Here is a 13,394-nt window from a genome sequence, read left to right on the forward strand (position 1 = left end):
CCGCCACTTTCTAGAACTTAGTATGGAGCTTGAAATTATTTCTATATTACTAAAAACATCCGAAGATGGACCCAGATGTTATACCTCCTCTTAGTATGTACCTTCAGATGACACAGGTGTAGTTTCTTAACTATTGAGATCATTAAACATGGGGGCATAGCCAATGTATTATTATTATTATTATTATTATTATTATTATTATTATTATTATTATTATTATTATTATTATTATTCCCTAGTGTAGGGAGGGTTGTCACAGATTTTACTACACATTTTTTATTCCTTTATGTCCCGTGACTACAGCTTTAACGACTTTTTGTTGGTATTTAATTTAAATTAGTAATGGGGTTTGTTTTTATGCAAACTCTTATAACAGACAGTAATGCCGTGAAGGTGACTGGCACAACGAAAAGGGCGAAAACTACTTAAGACATCTAATAAGGCAAAACGAGTTGCAAGTAGATAAATAAAACGGAACGGCAAATCTCAAGAATATTTGCCGTTCCGTTTTATTTATCTACTTGCAACTCGTTTTGCCTTATTTGACGGCTAAGTAGTTTTCGCCCTCTTCATTGTGCCAATCACCTTCACGGCATTATTGTCTGTTATATGAGTTTACCTAAAAACAATCCCCATTACTAATTTAAATTAAATACCAACAAAAAGTCGTTAAAGCTGTAGTCGCGGGACATAAAGGAATATAAAATGTGTAGTAAAATCTGTTAATTGCTTTCGTATATATCACCCTTCTGGATTCAGGAAAATATTGATTAAATATAGTCTTTGATATCCTTCTTGGCTCAGTATTTATCAAAACATGGATGTCTCATACATGTATTACATAGCCACAGACATGCTGACGGGCAAACAATATATAGTTTTCGGCCTCTCTCTCTCTCTCTCTCTCTCTCTCTCTCTCTCTCTCTCTCTCTCTCTCTCTCTCTCTCTCTCTCTCTCTCTATCGATCGATCGATCGATCGACCGATCGAAGAATGGACAAATTTAAAGAATTAGCAAAACTATGGCAAAATAGAAAACTAACTTGCAAAATATTATTACATCAACATTCGCCTCTTGAAAACAACAAAAGCTATAAAAATTCATGTACATTCATATTATTGTCAAGTCGGTTATTCTATCTTTAAAAATAAAGCTAGGAGGAGCATCTGACGGTAAAAGAATTTAGGTTTAAAATGCATTTTTGGCTCCCGGGTAACGCAGGGAACCCAAAACGGAACAATAAGTATATATTTATGAACTTTAATTCTAATACTATATTCCTTTTTGTATTTCAGGGTTGTACTTTTGTGGGAATTTAATGAACATTCGCAAATAATATCGAATATGGATGTACTTTTAACTCTTGGGAAATTCAGGGAGACCAGATCGGGTTGAAAAGTGCAACAATATGATCTCCATCCTGTGAAAATTCCTACAACATCTTGTTTTTGTATTTCGGACATAGACTTTAAAAAAGTCATTTAATGGACATACAGTAGTACAAGCACTATCTATGAAGGCGTAGAATATGGGTTATTCGTACAATAGACACTACCCAAACCTTGACCTATACATTACAATAAAACTTATGATGAAAATTATTTCCTTGGTTGTAGTAACATATAACCAGTATAACAATAATCATAATAAAAAATGGCACAAAAGCATATGAAGAGCTACGGCAAGGAAAATAAAATATGAAGAACCACTTATTCTAACTTGACCAACCTTCAGTAAAGCCTCCTCCCTCTTCCGCTCCAACTTCTCCTGACTTTCCGTGCTGTCAGCTCGTGCCGTCGCTTCCCGAGCCTTCACCAGTTCCTGGGGAGAAACACGACGGTTAAGTCCTTATCAACTAATGATTTCAATTCGTTAGAATACGGATGGTCGGAAATAACGTGCTTGGACTGTTGCATACAAACGTCTCTTGATTGCTTTCCCTTTCTCACAGTACATGGATCATTTCGTTTAAATGCTCTCTCTCTCTCTCTCTCTCTCTCTCTCTCTCTCTCTCTCTCTCTCTGAAAAATAATTCTGCTTTGAAGATCCTGACTAACGCTACGATGTCTCACTACGGGTCGGACGGAGACTGAGGAAGCCCGAGTGGTATTAAACTAAGTAGGTCGTCAAGGAACGTTAGAACGTTTAGGATAATTTAACGTTAAATAGATAGATTGTTAGGACGTTAAATATCTGTAGCATGAGACCACAGTGAAAAGAACTTCATGATGTTGGAAACTGTTTTGTCACTATGAAGTTTTCATTGTGTCTCATGTTACACAAAACTTAAATTCCTAAGGCTAGGATTCCGTTAACGCGCTCGCGGTTGCGGTTGCGTTTGCGGCAAAAATAGAACATGAAAATGTACACTGTTGTTTCCGTAGGGACGGTCGCCTTAGCGGGAACGTTTACTAACGTTAATCAAGTGTCAATCGCTGCAAGTAGCGACTGAAAACGCAACCGCTTGGAAACGGACGCTTCTGTGGCTCCACTTCATCCCTGCGGCGTCTACCTCCTTGCCGCTACACACGTCGGCTTCGCTCCTGGGAAAATGCCTGGAGAGGAGCATCAATTTCCATTCATGGAGAGTGAAAAAAAATTAATTAAACTTCTTCGCAAACAACATTGGCTATATGACCCGAAATTGCTCCCCCTACAAGGATGTAACAATGGCCAATAACACATGGAACAGCCTTGTTGATATAATAGGATGGGAGGATTTAGATGGTATCATTCAGGTACACACACTGTAAGAAAAAGTTGCTGTAACGAGATGTAAATCTTAAACTGCGGTAACATTTATTGATTTGTACACCAAAACATGTTTCTTGTTTACTAGGCTTTTTGATTGAGGGATGAGTTACTCTTAGGATATTCCCAGTTTATCACGATCAATAAAGCAGCATTTTTCCTAAACATACGGTACAAGAAACCAACCTAAAACTATGGGATAAATGTTTTTTTTCTCTCGTTTTCTTACTGACTTAACCTAGACACATTGAACTGATTTCTTTTCGGCTACAAAAATCTTAATTTTACCATTCGCCCTCTCGACGTCCTCAGGTGCACATTTTACCCCTTCATGTCCCCAATATTAGCTCTAAATCATTTAACATCACACACACACGTTATATTATATATATATATATATATATATATATATATATATATATATATATATATATATATATATATATATATATATACATACATACACACACATATATATATACATTGTAACGAAGTGTTCCAAGTACCTGGTTATTACACAACTAATCATAGAATTCAAAAATTTACCTCACTTCAGACAGATACCTGAACTCTCATAACAATAAAAATTACGACTGAGTACTCTAAAGGCAACAGTGATCCCTTAAAATGCTTATTAATCACGTGAAAAAATTAAAATAAGTTTATCAAAACAAGTGTGAGGTACCAACAATTAAACAAGAAATATACTAGAGCAAAAGGGCATCACTCCACCAAACAACTTTAACTGTTTTCTTGGTCTTAATTCAATTCAGCAAAACTAAAGGAACAAAACATGTTTATAACTTTGCCTTATGTACACAGTTAATCCTATTCACTGGTGGTCAATAAATGAAGCATTTTTAAAAATTTTAAATACATAATTTTTTTATTCAAATTTTTAATTAGAATTCACAATCTGAAAAAATTTACTATTACTTGAAAACAACACAAAATTTAATTAATTCTTGAGTTAAATTACAAAGCTTAATTTATCAAGAAATTAAATCAATCAAGCAAAATTTAAACTATCAAGAATTGTTTGAGATCTGAAAAGAAAATCTTAGTAAATGAAAATTAAATCAAGTATGCAATGTTAAATTATCAAGAAATACTTAAATAAATGTTAAATACTGTAAATGTTAAATCACCAATATATGAAATGTGAAAAATTAAGAGACTGCAAACATAAGAGCACACAAATATACACAAATGATTTACCAATAATAATTTCCCTAAGGCAGATATTCCTCAACCCTTATTACACCATGGTAATAATAAGTAAAATTCACTTTACCTTACACAAGTTTGTGAAAACTTATGCAAAATCACCTGAAATGCTGCTGCTTGTGATTCACACAACACACTTCTGATAGGTGCCGTTACACACTTTTCCTACGTTCAGATCTCAAAAACTATGTTTAACACCAATGACCACACAAATATTTTACAATAATAACTTCTCTCTTTTTAAGAGAGAAAGAGAACCACACGAAAAGTCTCTGAATCAGAAGGAGCAAATTTTTGGATTCCAGTTAGAAATGAAACAATCAGATGGCATCACTTCCTGAGCAAAACGTTTTGGGGCCAAAACTAATGTGTTAGAACAATACATGATCAAAGCAATGCAACCTTAAACATGACACAATAACCATGTGCTTCAGTGCAACACTTGTTTGCATTTCTCAAAAAGGTACACATTTTTACCAGATAATTGTATGGGACAAAGCTTATAACGAAATCTCAACATGATCAAAACAGATAGCAGCTGGCTAATCATAAATGGCATGTATTTGAAACAAGATGAAGAACCAAAGTTGGTTTTCAGAACAGCCAGTACATGAAATATTGCGAAACATTAGTCTTTTTCTCATATGAGACAAAATCTTAAATGACTCCACTGCTATTCTCTCACTTGTCAACGAGTTATCTTTCACAATGACAATTGAATCAAAACATGACATCTGGTCTAACTCGAATCTCTCTTTCCCGCTACTACACTATCATCAAGACAGATATTATTGATTCTAAATTACGTTAAGCTATCTTAATCACTAACTCTTTTGAGATCTGACATTACACTACATACGATATTTCAACAATTATTATTATTACACATAACACATGATAATTAGAAGGGTAAATATATCAAAATCATGGAAAGATACACATTTTATGAGACAATCATGAATATATATATATAGATAGATGGATAAAATCTGTTCATTGTCTTACATTGCATCTTAAATAATGTAGATCCTGTTTAGGTTTTTTATTAATATACTACCAGTGTTGAGTGGAAAAAGAAATGGCGCACTAACAGAGACCATAAAAAATCGAAAGCAGCTTCTTGTATAATAGCAAGATGATGATAATTCATCTTGTCCATAAAGATAGCCTCGTAACGCACTGGGAGCCACCATAGTGATGATGAGAATGGAACGATAACTGTACTGGACATATGGAAACAGAGTTGTGTGTTTTTCTGCTTGGGTAATGCAAAAGTTTACTGCAAACGCACCTCAAACGCGTTAATGAAATCCTAGCCTAACACGATATCCATATACCGTTAAATTATAAATGTTCTAACGTTCAAGCATTAGACATTTAATAGAAGAATAAATTTACTCTCTAATGGTCGACTAATCTAGACTTTCCCTGAAAAACCGTCGTGCATCCCAAACTAGGTTAAAAAAAAACGCCAGCCGGTCTGAATGCGGCATCCAGTGAAAATCGAGGCCCTAATTCTTGAAACTTGTCGCGAACTCATTAAAGTCATGTTTGGATAAACATCATAATCCGGGTAAGGAAGTTTTCTCTCCTTTTAGGAATCTGCCGAAAACTTTGAGGCAAATGTGTCTTTTCTTAAGAGTACAAAAATTTGTTACAACGTCTAAGCTACCTCACTCCTGGGAAAAAGCAGTCAAAAGAGAGTTGAAAAACAGTATCCTGTCACTTGTGAGGAGCTTTGCTCCTGACGAAAACAAAAGAAAGAAGAGAGAGAGAGAGAGAGAGAGAGAGAGAGAGAGAGAGAGAGAGAGAGAGAGAGAGAGAGAGGTGTTGTGTCATTCTAAATCGATGACAATTTTGCATAACTCTGACTGATAAATAAAACCAAAAGCGAATTGAAGCTACTTTAAATTCTATTCAATTCCGGCGAACTGACGTGGGCCAGCCAAATCCCTAACTTTCAATTATACTCTATTCCCAACGTCAATTTCCATCAGATAAACGCCACGAGAAATTCCTGCGGTTTTCTGCGGTGGAAATATTTCACGAAAACTTGAAAACGAAAATCATAGTTCCCAGTCAAACTACAAAGCTAAATAACTTACTTTCATACTTCAATTTGACAACAAAAACTCTAAGGAATTGCATCAACTGAAAGACATGAACCATCATTATATATTTATACAAGAGCCTCATTTTCATGACAATGCTCCTCTCCAAAATCATTTTCCGAAATTCCACAAAAAAATAAACTTGAAGGGGTTTAAGCCATTAACTTTTAATTTTATTTCACCACTCCCGATTAATCAATAGGCCGCTGGAACCGACAGCCTAATGCCCTCAGTCCAGGTCTGTTGGAAACAAAGAGGAAGATGATAAAGGAGATCGGACTGGGTCTACAACCAAACCAAACGACATCTTCACCGACAGATGATAATAGCACGTTATCTGCCAGGCCTTTTGGCTCATTTTCTAATAAAGCATTTTTTAACGTGGCCAAGAACGTCGCTATTCAAAAATTTCAATACCCCCATTATGTTGCTAATACAACAAACTACGCCTACTTTAACCGCAATAATAATAATAATAATAATAATAATAATAATAATAATAATAATAATAATGGAAAGAGAAACCCACAAGATTCCTGTGTATAACTTGTTTACTTGTAAATATTTACATATTACTTTACAAGTAAACAAGTTATACACAGGAATCTTGTGGGTTTCTCTTTCCATCTTCAGAAGAAAACTGAAAGAAGTTTTTGTTTGGTTAATAATAATAATAATAATAATAATAATAATAATAATAATAATAATAATAATAATAATGAAATTAAAGATTTTCAGCCTTTCTAGCAGAAAAAATTACAATAATTTCAATGAAAAGAAGATTCGATCACCTTAAATATGCAATAATAAAAAGTGCTTCGACACTTTTTCTAAGAATGAGGAATGAAAACGAATGAGAAGGCTATTTTTCCTTTCTTTCCACAATGCTCTTCTCTCTTGCGTTCTGAGTTTATCTCTCACCTGACATCAGTATCCTCCCATGGAAGTCTACCATGCGAGTTTTAAAATCCTTTTCGGCTCTATGCTTAAATATAAACATTACGAGTAATGATCATCACGATAGTGAAAACGATGTTAATTCAATCGATCGACTTCGGAAAGGAACGATGATCTGAAATCGTGGCGGTTTCCGCCTTAAAGTCTAGACATTCGTTCTTTGTTTAGATTGATGCCGGAGGCCTGAAGTGATATCAAAGCCGACCGATAGCTTTGAAGATATTTTGAAGAGAGAGAGTGAGAGAGAAACTCCGCTTACGTCAGAGAGAAAGAATTCCGGTAGTGAGAGACAGTCAAAGAATCTTTCTAGACAGCGATATTGTAGTCAGAAAATTTCCAGGGAGAGAGAGAGAGAGAGAGAGAGAGAGAGAGAGAGAGAGAGAGAGAGAGAGAGAGAGAGAGAGAGAGAGAGATTAAGTCTGTTTGTAGTCAGGGAAACAGACAGTACCAGTAGAGAAAACGAGTGGGCGAAATGCCGCATTCAGAGAGAGAGAGAGAGAGAGAGAGAGAGAGAGAGAGAGAGAGAGAGAGAGAGAGAGAGAGAGAGAGATTAAATCTGTTTGTAGTCAGAGAACAAGACAGACCAGTAGAGAAAAAAGTGAGCGAAATGAGAGAGAGAGAGAGAAAGTGAGCGAAATGAGAGAGAGAGAGAGAGAGAGAGAGAGAGAGAGAGAGAGAGAGAGAGAGAGAGAGAGAGAGAGAGAACCACTGCAAGTCAACTTAAACTTATTGTATTACGGCTGACATTCCTGAAAGCCGGTTCAAGGAAGAGCGACAGAAAACGCTCTCATTTTACTTAATTTGTCAGGAATTTAGAACACGCATTCATTTCAAGCGTACAAGTTCATCCTCGAGCGTCATGCCATTATCCTCCGTCGCACTAAAACAAGCACATCTCTTTGCATCTATCTAGCTAATGCCTGAATCGGAAAACGATAAGCATCAATCCTCTCAGCGAGATGTCATGGTATTTAAATCACCTTAATATCCCTGAGCCATTTCCAAGTCTTCCAATACGACTATATTTCTACCTCTAAATCTCCGTGACGTACAGGTATCATCAAGAGGAAGTATGCAAGGGATGACTCACAATGTGAAAAGATGAACGAAAAAGCGTGGAAACAACGAAAGGTCTTTTACCTGTTGTCGCTGCACGTAAATGACTTTGGACTTCTTCAGGTTGGACACTGCTTCGGTCACACGCTTGAGTTCCTTGTGCCAGGTCTCCTTGATGACCTTCCTGGCTTTCTCGTGGTCATTCCTCCTTGCTGACAGAGGCTGGAAAGATATAACAACGGTAAGTGATCATGCAATGAAAAGAGGCTTAATTCAATTAATAACCAATAATATTGACCCCAATTATAGAGGGTGAAGTTAAATGGTCATCAGTTTTACAGCCAACTCGAAAGGCTAACAACAAACAAAATCAGTCACTAATTTTGACCCAAATTAGAGAGACTCAAATCTAGAAAATATCATTACCATTTACTCATGACCCATCTCTACGGCCTGAATGATGAAATAATAATCGCAATTAAAAGCTCTTACAAAAACTGAGGCTGAAACGAAATACAGATTATAGGTAACCATCGTCCATACCAAGAGGATGAAATGCAGTCATTTTCATCAATTACACACCCCATTAGCGAAAGCAATGTAAAGAAAAACAAAATACTAAAACTAACTTTTGAGAGTAGAGCTTCTAGTGCAATTTATTGGCAATGAAACGACGATGAAATGAGGAACTGACAGTTGAGAGAAAGAGAGCGATGTTTGCCAAATAGCCGGTTTGTACGGACGAGAGTCAGCAATAATAACAAAAGCTGTGTGTGTGTGTGTGTGTGTGTGTGTGTGTGTGTGTTATTGCTGTAGAAGCAGCAAGAAGCCAAGGCATGAAGAGGTCATTGCAAGTGAAAATAGCAAAGGCATGTACTGAGAAGACTGGCAATGGAATGTCGATAGAGTAACAGAACGCCCAAAAGTATGGAATTTTACAACAGATTTAGAATGCCAGATGCAGACGCATTACGACGAAACAATTATTCAGTCTGTTCCTGGAATTCCTGAATACTTTGGAATTCTAATGACGCACTATGCAGTCACTTGAATGCGCCTGCATATTTATGCAAATTTTATTCCAGCAATAAGTCTTTTTGACCCTCGAGTCCAATTCAAAACATTTTAATATCCAATTCGGCATTCATTTTGTGATCATTGCATGCAGAATGGACACTCTTCATTTTCTTAATCCTTACATTAAACGTTTTCCTTGCCCCTGTGAAGCTGAGGTCATTATGCTGAAACGACTCTTTCATCTCGTCACCTTGCCATTTTGTAGGTCTTTCTCAAGGAATTCATTCAAAGAATTTTGACAGGCAGTTTGATCAACCGATTCTCAACTAATCTCTCCAGATGACTAAAAGAATTCTAAATTAATTCCAACAAGACTGAATCAGTCTCCAATGTCAAAGTACCTGAAGTAAAATCTACAATGGCGCTGCAGTTACTTAAACATGTACAATACACGTAGTAGCTTCAGGAGACAAACGCTTCAATTCAAATTACCTACTCAAGCCCTTCAGATAACAACTTTTTTAACAACTGTCATTGAGTATTAGGAGGATGGAGATTGGCCTCCGTGCACTGCAGTTTGCATTCTTGCTATAGCATGTGCATTACTTGAATTTCGCTCGCCAGCCAAAGAAATAAGAAATTCTTCGTTGGAATACAAAAAATATAAACTTTTCCTCCTGAAATGTTTGAAGTTGCCAAAGAATATAAATTCGGTGACAAATGCCTCACGATAACAGTATCAGGAATGAAACGCCAACATAAGTAATTTTCAATATCATTGGGACTGCCAAATGACTGCTTTTTCCTTAAAGATTGTTAAAATCTTCCTTTCAATTGTCGGTGGTGGCAAAAATAGAGGATCTTGCCTTGGGTTAGCCTTTAAGACTGAATTATTTCTTGCAACGTTGTTTCTAAATAACAATAAACATAGACACACACACATATGTGTGTGAGTGTATGATTGTTATTCAGAAGCAACGTTACAATATATATATATATATATATATATATATATATATATATATATATATATATATATATATATATATATATGAAAAAATAAACACAAGAAAGGAGCGAGACAAACACCGTAAAATAGCTTAGTTACAATTTATCATGAAAAATGACGGGGTATTGGAATCTTCTTCCCTTCCCCAATACCGGAAAAACACATCGGTTCCGAGAGTGTCTCATAAATAACAATGGAACCGAGAATCAGACTTCGATACCAATACGAACCTCACATGCATCACGCCGCAAGTATGATATCTAGGGTGAAAAACAATAATACCTCGAAATATAAAAATACGAATGGACTTTGCAGGCGTATAAATAAAAATAAAAATTATATACTGTATGTATGTATGTGTATATATATATATATATATATATATATATATATATATATATATATATATATATATATATATATATATACACATATATATACACACACACACACACACATATATATATATATATATATATATATATATATATATATATATATATATATGCGTGTGTGTGCGTATATTCACTAATCAGATCACGTTTACCCTTTATTTACAGATAAACACCCTTAACGCAATCTGAAACTCCTACAGCATGATCTGCCCTAAAAATTACACTGTGGCCTCCCCATCAACGCGTTGCACTTACTCTCGTGTTTCCTGGATATAAAGATCCTTCCAACCTTCACGTGTTCAATAATGCAAGACTTTCTACCATATCCTCATCGCATCTCTATATCTCTCTAACTCTTTGGACCTTCCTACTCTATATAATACGCAAATAGTTAGTCTGAGTAGTTTTCAAGTTTTTTTTTTTTTTTTTTTGATACAAACATTACATACATATTCATTTTGATATATATATATATATATATATATATATATATATATATATATATATATATATATATATATATATATATATATATATATATATATATATATAATTATATTATATAAAATGCTGTTCTGACTCATTCTCCCCTTTGTTGTTTTCAAGTGCTAATGCGCGACAACTAAAACTTACCGGTAACTTTCCCACTTTTTCCATTACTTCTTCCAGTATTCAAAGATTGTATACAAATTTGAGTTTTGAAAAATTAACAAATTTTGCAGCCAGGTGGCTTCTCCTTAACTACTCCTGCTCCAGACAGAGCACGACGTCAGTGTAGTTTGCAAGTTCCTATTCGGAGGAGAATGAGAAGCCTCTAAATACGAACCATGATAGACACTAATGGTCTCCCTTGTGATGGAGACCATTGTTATTCTTGAGGGAGTCTGGGACCAGTGTGGTTTGCAAATATAAATTTGAAGGAGGCGTCAAAGTCTTCTGCTATGAACTGTGCTGGATGCAAAGAGGCTAGAGATTTTGGGGGCTCTTTCTGGATTGAACTGAATTGAACTGAATATAGAATTTGGGCCAAAGGACAAGCACTGGGACCAGTGAGGTCATTCAGCGCTGAAAGGGAAATTGACAGTAAAAGTTTGAAAGGTGTAACTGGAGGAAAACCTCAAAGCAGTTGCACTATGGAGCAGTTGCTAGGAGAGGGTGGAAAGTAAGATGAAATAAAGAGAACATGAAAGGAGGTACAGTAAAAGGAAAGAAAGGGGTTGCAGCTAGGGGCCGAAGGCACGCTGCAAAGAATCTTAAGTAATGCCAACTGTGCACCGCATGAGGTGCACTGACGGTACTACCCCCTACGGGGGGCCTCTTTCTGGAGGGGTTGGAGTGGAGGGGGAGTTATAGAGAATCTCATTGGCCTATTTAGTTTGTTAATCACTTTTCTGAATTGTGCAATCTGTGCTAGGTTTTAATTTTTATTCTTAATAATTATTAATTTTGTGCCCGTGTGATCTTATATATTATAAAGCAATTCCGTTGTGAATCTGGTTTAGTCCTGAGGAAAACCATGGACTAATGGTTGAAACAACTCCCGGCCTGGGAATGAATATAAGTAACAACCTAGCAACAATTTTTGTTTTTCCTCTTCAAGACTTCAGCTTTGAAGACTGAAGAAGTCCTGAAGATGCTGGAAGTGTTTACCAGTAAATTATAGATGCCAAACGTGTACTAGCACTTGAAGAAGATAAAAGAAGGAATGTGCCAGAATTTATATTTAATATGATATATATATATATATATATATATATATATATATATATATATATATATATATATATATAATATATACTTACATATATTTGGAAACCAATAACCCTAACTATAGCTGCTATTACTATCATGATATTTCACTAAAATTAACTAAACAAGAACGATCGCTTCAAAGCAACAGAAATAAAAAGAAAAAAATAAAAGGATCGTAAAAATAAAATTACAGGCAGTTCAAACCACAAGAAAAAGAAAGGAGCTTACAATACTGGCCAAGACACTGATTGGCAAGGCAATAAAGAACCAGAGGGGGAGTGGGAGAGAAAAACGGGAATGAGAATGCTTGGGTGAAGAACATCGAGAGGAAAAAAGAAAAAAAAGCAACGAAAAAGAACACTCGCAACGATCGAGTTGGACCTCGATGCCTGAAGATGATGGGTGATGCCTACAAAGGATGACAACAGAATAGGGAGGAGGGGAGAGGGGGAGGGGGGAGGGAGAGGGAGGATTTGTATGAAAGGGTGATGACAATGGGGCCATGGAAGGGATAGATACAATTCATCGCAATGAAAAAAAAAAAAAAAAAAAAAAGAGGGAGAGAAGTTGGGGGGAGGGGATGAAATAGATTGATTTGCTTACGTAAAAACAGAGATATGACCACAGTGATTGATTTGTTACGTAATATATGTCTACTTTTATATGTAGAGCTATCTTTTATATATATATATATATATATATATCAAAAAGTTCCAGGAAAAATTGTTGAATGATGTATTTATATATAGGAATGAAACAACCCAAATATATAAACAATTATCTGTGATGTAGTGATCCATATAGACTTGTTACCTCAGTCATCCTCTTGCTACCGTGGTGTTAACATCTGCTTCAGAAAAGTAACTTCTTGAACCCATGGAAAATAAACATTTTGAGATGAGAGCTAACATCAAGTTCCTGACCAAGCTTGATTGGAAACCAGGAAAAATTATTGAAGCTTTGCAACAAGTTTATGGATTCTTCTCCATCTAAATCATTGTTTATGATTGGATAAAGCGATTTATGGTCATATACCTCAAAGACAACCCAAGAGATAAGACCATCGACTGCAAAAATGAAAGAATTGTGGCTTTGGTGCAGAATCTAGTGGATGAAGAT

The 13,394-nt window shown here is 35.6% G+C and overlaps 1 protein-coding gene across 31 annotated transcripts in view; it reads right to left on the minus strand.

Annotated features, from left to right (window-relative positions):
- LOC136856665 (rho GTPase-activating protein 45-like) overlaps window positions 1-13,394 on the minus strand; it is a 596,905-nt gene that overhangs the window by 76,927 nt on the left and 506,584 nt on the right. For all 31 annotated transcript variants that reach the window (XR_010858450.1, XR_010858451.1, XR_010858449.1 and 28 more), the window contains 2 exons: window positions 8,187-8,324; window positions 1,729-1,821 (listed from right to left, as the gene is read on the minus strand). Coding sequence is in view for 28 of the 31 variants with exons in the window: in XM_067134707.1 (XP_066990808.1) it covers window positions 1,729-1,821; window positions 8,187-8,324 (231 nt within the window). In the remaining 3 variants the exon portion in view is untranslated. The remainder of the gene's footprint in view (window positions 1-1,728; window positions 1,822-8,186; window positions 8,325-13,394) is intronic.

Source organism: Macrobrachium rosenbergii, chromosome 36, assembly GCF_040412425.1.
Source record: "Macrobrachium rosenbergii isolate ZJJX-2024 chromosome 36, ASM4041242v1, whole genome shotgun sequence".
NCBI lineage: Eukaryota > Metazoa > Arthropoda > Malacostraca > Decapoda > Palaemonidae > Macrobrachium > Macrobrachium rosenbergii.